The 17561-nt window shown below is 39.6% G+C and overlaps 1 protein-coding gene across 1 annotated transcript in view; it reads right to left on the bottom strand.

Moving 5' to 3' along the window:
* Window positions 1–17561, bottom strand: part of CCT6A (chaperonin containing TCP1 subunit 6A) — a 1157445-nt gene that overhangs the window by 816560 nt on the left and 323324 nt on the right. Inside the window, exon 5 of the mRNA XM_044054211.1 lies at window positions 2967–3070. Within this exon, the coding sequence (XP_043910146.1) occupies window positions 2967–3070 (104 nt within the window). The remainder of the gene's footprint in view (window positions 1–2966; window positions 3071–17561) is intronic.

The following is a 17561-nucleotide window of genomic DNA, read 5'->3' as shown; positions in this document are numbered from 1 at the left end:
TAGAGGATGCTGCAATTAGGGAAGAGACCAAGGCTTTATTTTCTGAATCTGGCATGTCAGATCATACTTTAGATAAATGACACAAGTTCCAAGAAATACTTAGTCATATGCAGTTGACAATCCAAAGCCCTGAAGGCTAAAAGTTGCTGAAGTGTAGGTTTTCCTTCCAAACTTCTCTAGTTGCCTACTGTCTTTGTCAGAGGGGAGGAGAGAGGTGGAAGGAAGGGACCTCGAGGCCTTGTCAGAAGCTCCAGAGATGACACAGGGGTCCACCGCTGGAGCGTTAAATGTAAGTTGCATTCTTGAGGAGCTTTACAATATCTGTCTGGCTTCTTAGGGGCTGAGAGTCTGAGTGTAGGGACATGGAAGCGAAGGCATCCAGAAAAGCAGGGATAACCGGGACAGCTGAAGGATTAGGGGTCTCCACCTGGAGGAGTTCATAGCATCTCTTTTGTACAGACATTTGTGAGCTGTCCCATTTAAAGTGGAGTCTCATTTTTTGAAGGGCTTCTCCAAAAGAGATAGCCTCCAAAAAGGAGTCTGTCACCTGTTACATTAGAGTCTTCCTCTCAAGGGGGGTGGGGCATAGTCAAATGGTGAAGGAATTTGTGAGGAGTAGGCTAAGGAATCACTGTCCTCAGAGGAAAAAATCTTCCTCTGAATTAGCTTGCTGTCTGACCCCTTTTTTTTTTTTTGAGGGGAGGTAGAACACGAGAAGGGGGGGGGCTTGGAGGTAGGCCTCACGGCCACAAAGGCATTGAACAATCCCTGGGCAAAATTCTGCCACTCGAGCGTTTTGAGGAGGGGCATACTTGGTTTTCTGCTTTTTCTTAGCAGGAGTGCCCATCCGATGTAAAGTTCAGGGTCTGGACATAGGCCTGCACTCAAGCACATCCCAGCGGATTTCTTTCCTCACTAAAATCTGCGCGATTCCCCTAGGGCCTTCCAACAAAATAAGCCTTTGTTCTCCCTGGACATCAGTACCAGATACCTGTGAGGCCTTCCCAGACACGTCGGCATCTGGTTCTAAGGCGGCCTGTAAAACTGGCTCAGCCTGAGGATCCAGATCTGAAATGGAGCTAGTCTCCAGGCCATCATGTGCCTCGAAAGAGACATCTGTGGGGAGAGGCACAGCTTCCGGCCTAGGCCTTTTGGCCTTCCGCTTGGGTAGGCTCAGTCATCGGGCCAGAGGAACCCTCCACTGTGCTTTTGGCAAGAATTTTCAAGATCTGGTTCTCTATATTTAGAGGGATGAAAGTTGGTTAAGAAGGGTCTTGGACGAACTGGGCAGATAAAACAGTTTTTATGGTCGTGTAGGGCCAAAAAAGGCACAGGGAATGACTATCCTTGTGTGGAACCAGTTTTCCGCAATGACACTTCCTCTTCTCCGATGACATTAACTGTAAACAAAGAAAAAAACAGTTGTAAAAAACAAACAAAGCCTCCCCAACAGGGTACTTATCTTTAAGAGAAAACATGATTCCGGCAGCAGAGTGACATCTGGGACTGGTGATCCATCTGGCGGCAAAGAAGTTTTAAGGATGGTGCAAGCGTATGTCACTTTTATGGCCTACGTCCGATTGCTGCCTACATGAAACAAACAGCGCACCCTGCAGTAGTAAAAGACTTTGGTATACTGGCAGGCATCTGGTCGCCTCAGCAGGCAACTCCCTCTCCCTCATGAAAAGAATACTGTATCAGATGAATAGAAAGCCATCAAAATGTTGACAGTAAAACTTCTCCATAGGGGCTGGTCACAAGGGTAAAGTACCAAAAGGCCTTAACGTCCATTTAGGCCATTATATTCCTCAAAGGGGAATTAAGACATAATACATATGCCACTCACTGAACTTAATTACACTTAACCAGACCTTTGCTTTAAAGTTAAAAGATAAACTCGATAAGGATTAATATTAATGGTAAGGAGTCATATTAGAGTAGATTATGTATCCTGATGTGGAAGGGTTAAAAAATCTAGTCTTACAGTGACTGAAAATTTAATATCTGCTGGATAATTTAAGAATTTTACAACAAAGATGATTACAATGGCTATTATGAAGCAGTTTGACTTGGAAGCCCTCCTAATTTTTATTCTCAAGACTTGGGCCACAACCAACTGAACTGGAACCTTAATATGAAGCATCAGCTTGGAGAAGTGGACCCGATTACAAAGCCAAAAAAAGGACAGAGTGGTTTGTTCATCACACCTGTACCAGACCACCTGGAATACAGTGATTAGTCAGTGGCAGCAGCAAATACAGTGCTAACATGCATCCTTAACAGAACAGGTTCAAGAATCAGAGTCCACTCTAGAGGCCTTCATCACATTGCCCCCCCCTCAAGTACAGCATGCAGTTCTGAGAGCTATGCAAGGAAGACAATAGTATGCCTTCTGGAAGTAATCCAAAGGAAAACTACTAGAAAAATCCATACAATGGAGAGATAGAGATATGACCAGACACTACAGAAGCTAAAGTTCCTCCCACCAAAGATCAGGAGAGAGAGAGAGGGGACAAAAGCTTTCCTTAAGGGATATGGGAAACAGGGTTATACATAAAGGAGGGGCAGGGAATGGAGATATAAGCTGCAGAATGAAGGTACAATGCACTCTCTGGAACTCCAAAAGTACTTTTTCACAGAGGGTTGCAGATCCATGGAATGGGCTATCAGAATAGGTGGTGGACAACTAATCCAAAAAGGCTTCTGACCGGACAAGGAAAAAAAAGGTGCATGAGGAAAGGTTAAATAGACTTAAAAAAGGGCAACTTAGATAGGCTTAGAATCTCCTTCTGCCACCAAGAAAATATACTTTGCACTAATCTACATCACAAAATGCTGGAAAACGTGGCAACCTGAACTATGTAACTCTCTACAGTACTTATGTACCATTAAAGATTTGTCATGCGGAACCCGAAAAGTAAAATCAAATCTGAATACATACACAAAGTAGATGGTGTACTACTTACGTGGTATCACAATCTGTTTTATGTTTCATTTCCATGATCTCTACCATATGAAGGTCAACTGGTTCAGATGGCTTTCTGATTGCCAAAACTGCATCTACCACAGCCTAAAAAGTAAAACATTTTAGTCTATTCCTGCATAAATCAATGCTCTATTTAGAGAACACAGATAAACAATCAAAATAGAAGATAATCTCTACCTCTACCATGCAAGACTTTCCTCATCTTTCACCCATGTACTCATTCGCTCATACACTGAGGCGCTTCCATATTCCCTATTCCAACTGTAGTTTAATTTACAAGCAATACTAGAAACAAAACTTGATACAAGATAACCACAGTGAATTAAACACAGTGGTTTAAAAAAATACAATCATTAGTGATTTTGTATGAAATTTTTCAAGTACTTTTTTTTTTTTTTTTGTAGGACAGCAGGTGGGTGTGGGGGTCTACTGAAATTCAAACATTTCTGGACAGATGTGTGGATTCCAAGTATAGAAAAGGGTATTGCCCGATTCTATACAGAATCGCAACGAACATTTTAACATCCGTTTTAAATATACTGTGTAGTTTTAAACAACTTACCTTCTTATCTAGTTTTGGAAACTGGCTAGGTCTAGTAGAATCTCTGTGATTGTTTACTCTGAGACCAATGCTCCTAAAAACAGCGACTATTGCAGTGATTACCCTTACTTACATGACTGAGGTTCTTAAGGTTTGAATACAATTGGTGAAGCTTTAACTAGACAAATTACAAGAACTTCAGCATAAAGTTACTTTAAGTATATTTACATGCTCATCTACAGTGTTCCCCATTTACAATTTTGCTAATTCCAGTGCAACTTTCCACTTATCACAGATTTCAACATTAAAAACACCCCAAGTGAGCAAGGTACAGTTCTTACTTTGTACAAGGCAGCCTTCATCAACGAGACCTTTAAAAGTAATAGTTATCTATTCAGCCAAACTTGCATTGTGTAGGCCCTGCAAACTGCGATACAATTTTAAGGAACATTACTCTACCCTTTTTTCGGGTCTATAACAGAACATCAAAGTTTTAAAATTTCAAATGTTCTAATAAATCGACCCCTATTCAACAAATGCTAAAAATTAGAGAAGCTGCAGAACACCGAATTTTTTCCTAGGGAAAAAATTCAGTTGGCCGGTTATGCGGCTTTGCTATTTTCAGTGCCGTGGTGGAAAGGTATGGGTCAGGTTTAGGCAAGTGTGCAGTTGTGTGGACCTTAGGGTTAGGGTTAAGGTAAGTGAATAAATAGTAGTGTATGTACAGTTTAGTGGTGTTAGATGTAGGATTTTAAGTGTATGTGTCTGGATAGCTTTTTTTTTATGTGCTTGTGTTGTGTGTATGTTTTTCGGAATAGCAATTTTTTTCCATGGGAAAAAATTCACTGTTCTGAATGTTCAATATTTTGTGGTTTAGATATTTTTGGTGCAATGTAATAGCATTCGCTATTTTCATCTTTCGATAGCGTGATATAAATGCCTTTTTTCTATTACTTTTATTCTATTCATAAGTGTACAACTACACCTCAAAACATGAAGCAATGAGATTATACACACAAACACACAAGTTAACTAGCAGTCTGCAGAATGCTACATTGAATCTAGAACATTATGTCACTCACAGTACTTGTATGCGTCTTACAGCTGACAGCTATTATGCAAAATTTTAAGACAATGGCCCTAAATACAGTTTTTAAAAGTTGGGGGAAAAAAAAGAAACAGATGTACTTACCATAATGATAAATCGGACAATATGGATCTTCACCCTGTTCGACTATGGTTTGCCAGATCCAACCTCAGCCCCTATTATTTTTCAATACCAGGTCTGACTCCTTCCCTACCCACAATTTCCTGGTCTTCACACTACTACCTCAGATAAGCACATGCAAATAACCTTACTCTAGTGAAAAAAGTCTTATTCTGGCTCATTTATAAAAAGTGGTATGAAAAAAGGCTCTGATATGTTTATAGAACGCTAGCAGTGATGACTTCTGACAGGGAATGCCAAGGTCTAGTCCTCGGAGTCTCATTAGTGACAACGTGACTGTTGAACCAGATGAAAAAACTGGCAACATGGATAATACACGCACACCGTGTGCCCATCAGTCAATTAGATCTTATTACATATGACACATTTTTTTAAAGCCCAAAGGCCTGTGTTCTTTAGAATCTTTGGACATGCTGATATCAAGCACACACACAGGGAAAAACAGTAGGGACACCTTCACCAAAATAACCAAGATACAGCACGGAAAACTAGAGCCTCTAACTGAAATGGCCTAGAGACCGCAGGATCACCACAGGGATGAGTAGGTCCTCTAAGTTAAACGGGTATAGCCCAGGGAAAAAAGGCACCAAAAACAGTAACAAAACCTGCTAATGGGTATACTAAAAAATACAGGGGAGGACTAGGTCCTCTAAATGAAACGGGCCTAGCCCGTAAACACCAAAAAAAGGAAACGGGATACCAAGAAAAGGGTCAACAGAACCAGTCACACAACCAGCAGAAGCAAAACACACACACTAGCTATGAAAATAGCTTTTGGAGCTACAATATTGAAAAAGTAAAATCGAAAAATTGTACTTAGCCATGGCAAAGAGCGAGACCACGTCCGAGCTGTACAAGCAACAAACGAGATCTGGGGATAGGTGCGTTGCAGCATGGGATACCTCTTAGCCATGAGTCAATTGAAGACTTCGAGCTAGAGTATGGCAGAATCAGAGCAGAGGTTCGGCTCCGAACCCAGGGGTAAGCATGCAGGCGAGATTGGACTACATAACATGCAATGTTATCTTTGTCCAATTCAACTATGGTACAGGATTCCCACGCATACACAGTTCTGGGTGGTATCAAGGAAGAAAATTCCTATGAACGGTGGTGTCCAAGGATGAACGAGATCGGGATTGTTCATCTACTTTATGACACAGATGTGTAAATCCATGACCAAACAGAAGCTGCACAGATAGACAGACAGACAGACAGGAAGTCTGCTGGCAAAGGCTGCAGAAGTGATCACAGCTCTTGTGGAATGACCTTTAGGCTTAGATTGTAAGGATAAACCCTTTGTATTGTACACAAATATAATGCAATCGGGTAACCATATAAACAACGTAACCTTAGCCACTACCTTGCCCAATCTTTGTCTGTAGATGGCCACAAAAAGTTTAGGTTTCCTGAATAACTTAATCATGTGACGGTAAAACCAAAGTTGCAGATGGACATCCAGCACATGAAGCTGGTATTCACTTCTATCAAAAAATCATAGAAACATTAAAAAGAAGAGACTAGTAAATTTATTGGCAGACTTAGATTAGCTTTAGCTGCCACCTTAGGAAAAGTGAAACCCTATCCCATAAAACAAAAGGAAAAGGGTCTGTAGTGCAGCAAAGTGCTTCAATCTTTTCGCAAGATATGAATTTCAAATCCAATTATGCTGCAGGCTCTAATGGCAGCTGAGACAATGCTTACATGATAGCAATTTCCCAAACAGGAGCTGCATCTCTGACTGGGGATGGAAAAAAGTTCCCTTTAAAACTGCTTTGGAAATCTTCAAGTAGCCTATAGAGGAGTTGTTCTGGCCTATGATGTTTTGAAAGAATTTGACCCCCAAAAGAAGATGCTGGCAAAAAGCCTTTTAGAATGAGCTTGTTTCTATGGTTGGCCAAAGCCCTAGGGTTAAAGGAAACCCACACCAAATAGCCTCCAAATGTCTTGGTCCTAAACAGTAGACACTTCTTGTGGGCATCGGAATCTGGGATGTTTTGCCCACAAGAAGTGCATCTCTCTTAAGATCAGTAGGTTTTTCAGAGATATGATGTATGCTTGAAGCTGTTAACCAACAAAAGAAAAATACGCAATGTTAACAGCAGTAAGTAAACAACCACTTAAAATTTAAAGTTAAACAATTTTTTTTCCACACACAGGTAAAGACAAGGGAGTGCCAACGGCATGAAAGGAAAGCATACAAGGAAACAAAGAAGTCCCCAACACCTAAAAGCACTAACAAAAAAGGAGGGAGGTGAAGTAAGCACAGAAGAAAGACTATTTTTAAAAGTCTTCACAAACAAAAAAAAAAAAATCCTGAATTCTGAATCTGCTTGAGACTGGTACCTGCTGTACTCTTCTCATTCTACTTCATGTATGGGTCTCTGATCCAAACCACAGATCCAGCTCTGCCACCTCCCATAGACTTGGATGTCCAGGCTCAAACTCCTACCCTACCCATAATCCTCTACACCTTGCCCAACCTCCTCAGATAGAGTCTGCTGCTCCCAAAGCCAAAGAAGAAAGGAAAGATAACCAGGGGCTCAACCTGGAACCAGGGTTTCAACAAAGACTATCTAGAACCTCTAAAAGCATATTAAGGAGGAGGGGATGGTTGGGCAGGAAGGTGAAGCAGAATGAGATGACAACACAGATACCAAGTTACGGTAACTTAATAAATCTGATGTTGTCCTAGTCATTCTGCGTCACATATCGGTCAGATTCCCCAGCTATGGATTGTTTGGGAGGCCTCAAGAAAGGATATGCTGGAGCACCGATGAACCAAAAGACTTCCTGCTCCTAGACAGGACATCCAATTTATAGTGGGACACAAAGGTGTGAGAACTAGACCAAGTGGCTGCAGCACAAATGTCATGAATGGGTCACTATTAAATTATCGAACGTTTCAAAGTTTGAATGTCATATGGTCGACACCATATGATCGAACTTTGAAAAGGTGAAAGGGAATGACTCCCAGAATGGGAACATTTCCCTTTTCTGCACTGAAGTGCGGTTTCGGAGTTAGTATGTTTAACTAGGGCGGGGGGTGCAGGAGGGCTTGCCCCCCCCCCCCTGCTCAGAGTGTTAAGGCAAGTTTTTCTTTTCTTCCCCCCCCCCCCGTTTTTATTATATAGTCGAAGACAGTTTCACTCATATGTTGAACATATCAGGTTCGAAATTTTGAAGCTTCGAATACATACTGTCCCTCATCAATGGGGATCCTAGAACAGAAAGCAGCAGAAGCAGCAATGGATCTTTTTGAGTGGGCTTTTTGAGTGGGCTTTTGGAGGACCTTGCAAGTGCCACCCATTCTTTTCATAAATGAAGGCAATACAGTCAGTAATCCATGTTGCAAATTGTCACTTTAGAAGCAACTTCACCTCTACGATCAGGAGAAAAAGAAATAACTGGTCCAACTTCCTGAAGAGCTTGGACCTATGAAGGGAGAACCAAGACAGTCTACGAACATCCAAGGAATGAAGAAGGTATTCTCCTTTGTTAGAATTAGGAAAGACCACCGGTAATTAAATTACATTGGTTAATATTGAGAGATGTGGCCAACCTTTGGCATGAAAGAAGAATTAGTATGGAGGGACACCTATCCTTGTGAAAAATGATGCAAGTATGTTTGAAAGAAAGTTCTTGAAACTCAGAAACCCTTTTCACTGATGTAATGGCAACCAAAAAAGCAGACTTCCACAACATAAACTTCATGTCACAATCCTTAGCCGGCTCAAAAGGACTCCGGGTTAAGGCTTGCAGAACCAGAGCGAAATTCCACAGGGGTGTAGGATCTTTAGTAGGAGGCCACAAGAGAACACGACCCTCTAAGAAAGCTTTGCAAAGTGTAGCTGAAGCAATAGATCTTGAAGGTAAATCCTCAATGAAAATTGGAAATAGCCGCTAACTGGAGTTTAATGGTAAAACTAGTAACTTGCTTTAAGATTCCAAAAACGAACAGAAGCTGAAAATGGATAAACATTATTACTGTTTGCGCAAATCAAAAAAATCTTACACCTACTCTTGTAAACCTTCTTACTAGATTGTTTGAGAGGCCAAGAGGGCAGCTTTAACAGGAGAGGAAAATCTGGGCCCTCTCGCAATCATGGGATCTGGAGAAACCAAGTGATCAACTTGAGAAAGTGGAGATCGGGGTGGCATCCTAATGTCAGATAAAAAAGGAGCTCCAGTTTAGATTCCAACATCCAAGTAGGATGCTTACGATGAAACCAGACCTGATGAGGTCAGAAGGGGGCAATGAGGATTAGAGACCTATTCAACCGTTTGGCTTTCTGTAGAAATCTTGGAATCAGGGGGAGAGAAGGACAGACACAGAGGAGTCTCAAAGGCCAATCGTGGACTAAAGCATCCCTCGGGAATCAAAGCAAAATAACTGCTGCATTTGGTATTGTAAGGGGGCGCAAAGAGGTCACTTCAAGGAAAACCCCCAATGAACAAATCTCAGTTGCCACTCAGTGATGGACATACTACTCGCGAGGCATCAGAACAGCCCTACTGAGTCTGTCCGTTAATACGTTAGATTTCCCTGGTATGCGGGTTGCAAGAAGAAAACGGATAGACAAGATCACCCATTACCAAACCCTCATGGCCTCTGCAGAGGGTATGAACAGGATTCTCCTAGCTTGTTGATATACCAGACAACTGACATGTTGATGTGAATTGCAATTGTACATGGAGAAAGAACATCCTGAAAAGCCTGCAACAGAAGAACTGCCCACATCTCCAAGACACTGGACATGCAGACTGGTCTCAGAGTCGATATGCCTTGGGCCATCTTCCACTGGAAATGCCCCACCCTAGATGAGAAGCATCCATGGTCACAGTGGCTGAGGGTACAGGAAGAATAAACGGTCTGCCTATTGTCAGGTCTGTTTGAATCCACCACATTAGATGAGCTCTGCAAATGTTTGTTAACTTGATAGGAGCAGACAGGGGACGAAGTAGAATGGACCACTGAACAGCAAGTGTCCATTGGAGAATACGCATATAGTACCTTGCTAGTGGAACCAGAACAGCAGCTGCCATTCTTCCCACGGCCCTTAGTATCAATCTGGCGGTAAGAATCGGGCAAAAAGCAGAATCGCTTGAACCTGGGACTTCAACGTGTCACTGCAATGTTGAAGCAAAGCAGCTACAAAGCGTTCACACCCCTGTTAAAATGCCAGGTTTTTGTGACATTAAAAAATGAGACCACAATAAATCACAAAACTTTTCCCACCTTTAATGTGACCTTTAACCTGCACAATTCAATTGAAAAACAAACAAATCTGTTAGAGGAAAAATAAAAATTAAGAAACATACAATAAACTGGTTGCATAAGTGTGCACACCTTTAAACTAATACTTTGTGGAAACATCTTTTGATTTAATTACAGCATTCAGTCTTCTTGGGTACAGACCTGCCATCAATTAAAGAAACTCTGATTAACCCCAAATAAAGTTCAGCTGTCCTAGAAGGATTTTCCTGGCATTTACTATGTTGCCTGCTACAGCAAAAGCCAAGGTTCGCAGAGAACTTACAAAGCATCAACGGGAACTCATTGTTGAAAAGTATCAGTCAGAAGGGTACAAAAAATTTCCACAGCATTGGACATACCATGGAACACAGTAGAGAGAGTCATCAAAAAGTGGAGAAAAATGGCAGGAGATTTCAATTGTATTCTAGATTACAAAGACTCTAGTACTAATGGGAAGAGAAGAATATCTAACATCATCTAAATTATTAAAAGACTTTTCAGATACTTATTTTTTGAAAGATATAAATTATTTTGCAGATACTACTTCTTTGTTTTACACCTTTTTTTCTCATAGACATAACTCATACTCGAGGATAGACAGAGCTTTTATTTCTAATAATTTAACAGATTCGTTAAACAAATCAGCAGTGATTTCATGTCCTTTATCAGATCATAATTCTATAATTTTTGAAGTGGTAGTCAATCCAAATTTTAATATTCATATAAAAAGGATCCCAGCTTATATCACAAAATTAAAAGATTTTAATGATTTAATTTCTACAGAAGTACAGATTTTTTTTAGAACTTAATACTAATGGTGTATCAGAAATTTACACATGGGATGCCCGCTTATCTATATGGTAGGATATTGAATTGGTACAACAAAAAAAGAAAGCTTGGGATAAAGAGCTGCAAGATATACAATGTAAATTAGACACTTTAAAACTTAGTAATATGGGTGATAAAGATACATCAAATAAAAGAAAAGAAATAAATATGCTAAATAATAAATATCTAGAAATATTAAAACATAAAACTATGATCAATATAGAAAAATGCAAGTTTATAAATTTCTCTTCTAACCCTAAATCCTTAAAAATTCTTGCTAACAAAACGAAAAAGATTAAATAGATTTAATCATATTAATGAAATATTCTCCCTTAAAAAGGAAAAAATGGTATCGGAAATTCATAATATAGTAACTGAATTTAGAGAGTTTTTTTATAAACATCAACCAAACAACTATTGATATTAACTCTAGAGAGGAAATAAAAATATTTATTACTAAATAAACTAAAACAAGACTTTCAGAGGAACAAGGGATTTCTATTGATAAACAAATCTTTCAAAGAACTTCAAACTCACATTACCAAATTAAAGCAAAATAAAGCACCAGGTAATGACGGCATAATTCCTGAAATTTACAAATTACTACCTATAAATGCTCTAAAATTGCTTTATAAAGTATTTAATCTTGTTCAGGACAAAAAAATAATTCCACCTTCTTGGAAATACACTTTTATTTCTCCCATTTTAAAATCTAACAAAGATCCCTCTAAGTGTACCTCCTATAGACCCCATCTCCCTATTAAACACTAATTACAAATTATTTATTTATGTCCATTTATGCAGAAAGGCTTAACACTTTTACCTAAATTAGTTGATAGTGATCAAACGAGGTTTATAATAAAGAGAACTTCATATGATAACATTAAAAGAATATTAACTTTAATTGATTCGGTGAAAAATCTTAAAATAAATTTAACCCTAGTTAGTTTAGATATAAATTGTGCTTCCGACTCAGTTACATAAGGAATTAAATTTCTCCAATAATTTTATCAATCTTATCACTCTGTTATATGAAGGTAGCCAAGCTTATGTTAAAATTGGTACTGGTATATCTCAAAATATACAGATAGTAAAAGGTACCAAGTAAGGGTGTCCTTTATCCCCTCTTATTTTCATTAGTTATGGAACCATGGGCAAATTTAATAAGACATGATACAGATATTGAAGGATACAAGTTAAACCCCACTATATCATCTACAATACAAATGTTTGAAAATGACATATTGATTACTCTTGAGAGAAGGGAATCTATACAAAAACTTTTTTAAAACACGGAATATTTTCAAAAAAAAATCCGGCCTTATTTTTAATAATAAAACACAAATTCTTTTTAACAGGTTCAAAAATACAATATACCCGATGAATATAATCAATATATAGCTCAGTCTCAACAAATAGCATATTTAGGTATAATTATTACTAACAATATTAAAGATACCATTCAAATAAATTATAATAAAAGCATATTACAGATAGAAAATGTAATAAATAAATGGAACAAATTACCCTTTTCTATGGATGATAAACTTTTAATAATAAAGATGATCCTTCTCCCCAAAATATTATATATATAATTCAATCTTCTCTATACCTCCTTCTTACCAAATAATTAAAAAATGTAATTCAATGATTCAGAATTTTTTGTGGTTACCAAATAAGCCAAGGATTGCATTAACATACCATACGTATAATTGGAATAATGGGGTATAGTTTTACCAAATTTAGAAATCTATTAAATTTCATCAGTATTCAATACAATCTCTCATCTCATTGATGTGGAATATACTGCTAAGTGGAAAGAGTTTATAGAGGTATTGTCACAAAATACCAAAGATATAAACAGTTCCTATAAGCTAAATATAATTAATAATCCATTTATTTGGAGGTTAAAAGATTATATTTCTGAATTTTCTTCTCCGAGTTTTAACTCTAAGTATATAGTTTTTCTTTTAAAATAATTTAAAAATGTTATATTTAAATACAATATATATATATGAGGGTTGGCTTTTTTTACTCTTCCCTATAGCCTACACACACAGATCTATTTTCTCCTCAGATTATACAAAAATGTCTATTTCAGCAAAAGCATTTAACATTTTGGCATCAAATGATAAATAATGAGATAAAATCCAATAGTTTACTCTTGGAAGAGTATAAACTTGATTCTTGTTTATGGTTAGAGCTTCAAGAAGCTAGACAATATGTATTAAATAATTTGGATTCTGTCTCTCCTATAATTAGGAAAAAAATTCCCAAACTAATACAATATATGATTTTATCAGTTTTGCATAAATCTCCTGCTAATAAGTTAAACATTTATAGGGCAATTAAATGTGATTTAGATACGCATTCAGATAATTATTGGAAATATTTCTTTAATTAATAATCCCCCTTCTGAGAAAGACAAATTGAATATTTTACAATCAGCAAGTAGGACTACTACTTCTTTAAAATGGAAATTATTCACATGGAGATTTTTAAATAGATCATTTATCACTCCTCTTAATACAAGTATATTTTCTAAAAAGAATATAACATGTTGGAGATGTAATATTGAACTGAATGCTGACTGGTCTCATATGTTTTATAATTGCATATATTTAAGAACATTTTCGGATGATATCAATAATTTGTTGTAAACTATTTTTACTGATAATTTCTTTATATCTAAATCACTTGTTTTATTTAATACTCCTGTTCCTGATTGTGTAAAAGAGAATAAGTACCCTTTGGTTTGGGGTCTATACTATCTATAGCTAGAAAAACAAATCACTAAGAATTGGAAATCTAGTACAGCACCTACATTTTTGGAATTTAAAAATATACTCCTTGAAACGTGTAATTTGGAAATGTTAACTATTAAATTTAGATCATCTAGGAATACATTATATAATTCATGGATCATCATCTATGAATTTCTAGAAAAATAGTTTATTAATGTAAACAGATGATTCTTATTAATCCTACAGCTACATTAAGATTTTTTTTTGCATGATGAACGTCTTTGTACATAGTTTAGTTACATTGGTTTATATATTAGGTTTGTTTTTTTATTTTCTTGTTTTTTTAACTTTAAAGAAAAAATGTTATAACTTCATGGAAATATTTGTTCATTTTAATAATTAATAAAATTCTTTGGGGAAAAAAAAGTGGAGAAAATATGGGACAACAGTGATGTTGCAAAGAACTGGACATCCCTCCAAAACTGATGAAAAGACTAGATGAAAACTGGTCAGGGAGGCTGCCAAGAGACCTACACCAACACTGAAGGAGCTGCAGGAATTTCTGGCAAGTTGCTGGTTGTGTACTACATGCGACAACAATCTCCTATTTTCCATTATGTCTGGACTATGGGGTAGAGTTGCAAGACGGAAGCCTCTTCTTACACAGAAAATCATCCAGGCTCGGCTAAAATTTGCAAAACTATACATAAGTCTTTCAAAAGCATGTGGGAAAATGTATTATGGTCTGATGAGACCACGCTTGAACTTTTTGGCCACAATTCCAAAAGGTATGTTTGGCACAAAAACACTTTTGCATCACCAAAAGAACACAATTCCCACAGTGAAGCATGGCGCTGGCATTATCATGCTTTGCGGATGTGACCTGTCCACTTTTATGGTGATACCTAGCCAGTGAGACAACTGGTAAAGGTAATCCCTGGCCAGAGAAAGTTGATGCTGAGTGAGGGCAATCAGGAGCCAATCGTACAGATACAAGAATACCTGAAGCTCTTGCGGTCGTAGATGAGCTGCAACCTCTGCCATGCACTTGGTAAACACCCAGAGGGATGTGGCAAGGCCAAAGGGCAGAGCTCAAAACTGGAAGTGACTGGCTCTGAGATGAAAGCACAGATTACTTCTGAAACACCTGTATTTCTATGTGATTGTACTTGGTGGACTTCAAGGATGCATACTATCTTCCTTCCACAGTAGTGGAAGAATGGACTGTACTGTAACCATCAAGAACATGATCTTCATGAACAAATCGAGATTGCTTAGGTCCAGAATGGACCGCAGGTCCAGTTTTCTTTAGTGCCAAAAAGAAAATGGGAGTAAGTTCTGGACCCTTTCTGATTGGTTGGAACCTCTTGGATGACACTTTCTGCAGTAAAGCGGCGATTTCGGCCACTGCCAACCCCCTCTGACTGGGTGGAACGTCGGGGAGTTTTTTCAGTATCTTTGGAGGAGGAAGAGAAAAAGGGAATGTAATAACCTGTGGGTATAATTTTTAGCACCCAATCATTTGACATGACTTGGGCCCAGATGCTTGAGTGCAGGGAAAAATGACCCCCGACTGCTTCCAAAGGACAGTAGGGCAGTGCTTCCAGAGCACTAAAAGGACTTGTCGGGAAAGGATTCCTTGGAGCCCTGGTTCTGCAGGCCCCCCTCTGCCTCTAGGGCGGTGTCTCCCATTATAAGCCCGTCCTCTGCCTTTGGAGGGGAACTTTCTGCTGTGGTCAGGCAAGGAGCTTTGAGACTTCCAAAACCAAGTTCTCTTAGCACCAATTTTATTAATGGAGTAGGTTTGTTGCGGGACAGAAAGCTTAACCCCTATGGCAGACAGGGTCTTGTCTTCTTGTTCACAGTGGGTCAGGGTGTCCATAAGAGATGGCACAGAGAATAACCAAAGGGGGCATTGACAACCAGTGCCTTAAAGGACTCCACAAGGTCGCACAGCTGCATCCAGGCATGATGGCACACCCCATTGCTGGTGCCAGCTGCCCGGGAAGAACACTCCAATGAACGTGAAATCAGTCTCATGGAGGAGTTTGCTATAGACGTGAGAGAGACTAGCTTAGAGGAAATTTTATTGAACCCTCCCTTAGACACAGACTCCGCCAGGGAATCGGAGTTCCTTGATCAAGTCTCTTGAGGCAAGTTAAGTGTGCCAAGTAATTTAGTGCCCTTAGCAAAAAAGTCGTAGAGGCAAAAAAGTGAGCTTCCTGAACCAGGCCACCGTTCTGGACTCCCTGTTCAGAAGATGGACAGTGGAGCTCTACTGGGTGAGCTCCTCCTTGGTAGCGGCTGCCACCACCACAATATCAACAGGAATATCTTTACTCCAGAAAGCACGATCGTCTGGGGTGAGAGAATATCGGGGTGTTTAGGAACTGGTTGCATGGTGTCTGGCTCCTTCGAGGCCCAATTGACAACCAGGTCAACAAGAGGGTCCGCTGGGGGGATTAAAGATGTAGACGGCCCTGTCATGAAGGTCTCCAGGAATACAGCCTCTGCCAGAGAGGGGATTTTGAAGTCCAGCCACCTTTTACCTTCAGGATCTCTAACAAGTCTGCAAAGGAGACATTGTCTGGTGGCATTTTGGGGGAATCCTCTCTCCCTCATCATAATCTGTCTCCTCAGAGACGGACTCCATAGAGGAGTCCAAGTGCCTCTTGTTGCACGTCCTCTTCCATGAAGTACTCAGGGGGAGGAGCTAGAAGAGGGTAGGACTACCTCCAGTGGAGCAGACTGGAGGTCATTAGAGACAGGCTGACCCTGGGAAGGAATGGCTGATCCAAGGCCACAATCCAGGGGAGGAACACAGGGTGGAGTTTCCAGTACTCTTAGAATGCCTTTTCCAAAGCCTGAAAGGCAGAGTGTCGCAGAAAGATACCGCCAAGCTCCCCAGGAGTCTAAGCTGCAGAGGAAGACAGAGGCAACCCACAAGAACCCAGACTCCCGGAAGAAACCGGAAAGACGCTTTCGAGGGCTGAAGTGCCGAGGGGAAGAGGACACCGATCCAAAAGCAATAGAGCAGACCCTCTCCCCACAGATCTGGCCACAACATTCACGATTTGGAACGCACTCTGATCCAAGGGCCTCTGAGCAGAGGCAGTCAAAGCAACGGTTGGAGTAGAGGTGAAAGCTCTCTGATCTGACCCAGAATCCCCCAGGAGGCTACTGTCCTGGGAGTCTGATAAGTACAGTTGTATATACTTACCATAAATGCAGATGTGAGTGTATTCACTGTTCCAGTCATCGCATTTGGGTTATCTGCTTGCAGCATCCCTCAGTCGGCCTGATTAACAAAATCTAGAGTCCTACGTCAGTTGCTTTTTCTTCCGGGACGTCAGATAGTCACGGCTATAAAACATGCAGCCGACATCATTACATCAGTTTTTCTTGCCCCAGATATCAGGTGCCTCCCTAATGGGAACCAATTAAATCTATAAATATACAAAATTATACCTCCAACAAAAAAAGCAAATACACCAAAAAGCTTTTAAGCATTGTAAAAGAGGGACTAGGTATAGCCAAAAGAAGTCAGGGGGATGGAGGGAGGGTAACCAGAACTGCAACAGTGAATACACTCTAACAGCTACATTTATGGTAAGTGTATACAACTGTACTCTGTTCTTCATGTTTCACTGTTGCAGTCATCACATTTGGATAGATTCCCAAAGCTAAGGATGGAAGGAGGAATTCAGACAGCATTGCAACCAGCTATAAGGCTTTGCAAGACTAAAGTGGCAAAGCCAGCTCTGGATTTAGAGAAAATTGGCAAACAGTAATGCTTGGTGAAAGTATGTATAGAACTCCAGGTAGCAGCTTCTAGGATGTCCCTGGCAGGTACACCTCTGAGAAAGGCTGTAGAGGTAGATGCAGCCCTGGTTGAGTGGGGTTTGATCCTCTGTGGGATAGGTTTTCCATGGTGCTTACAGCAGAAATTAATGCAGCTGCCTATCCATTTGGAGATGGTT

This window comes from Protopterus annectens, chromosome 13.part0 (assembly GCF_019279795.1).
Source record: "Protopterus annectens isolate FY-2018-M chromosome 13.part0, PAN1.0, whole genome shotgun sequence".
NCBI classification, from domain to species: Eukaryota; Metazoa; Chordata; order Ceratodontiformes; family Protopteridae; genus Protopterus; species Protopterus annectens.
This window is presented reverse-complemented; position numbering and strand designations above follow the sequence as displayed.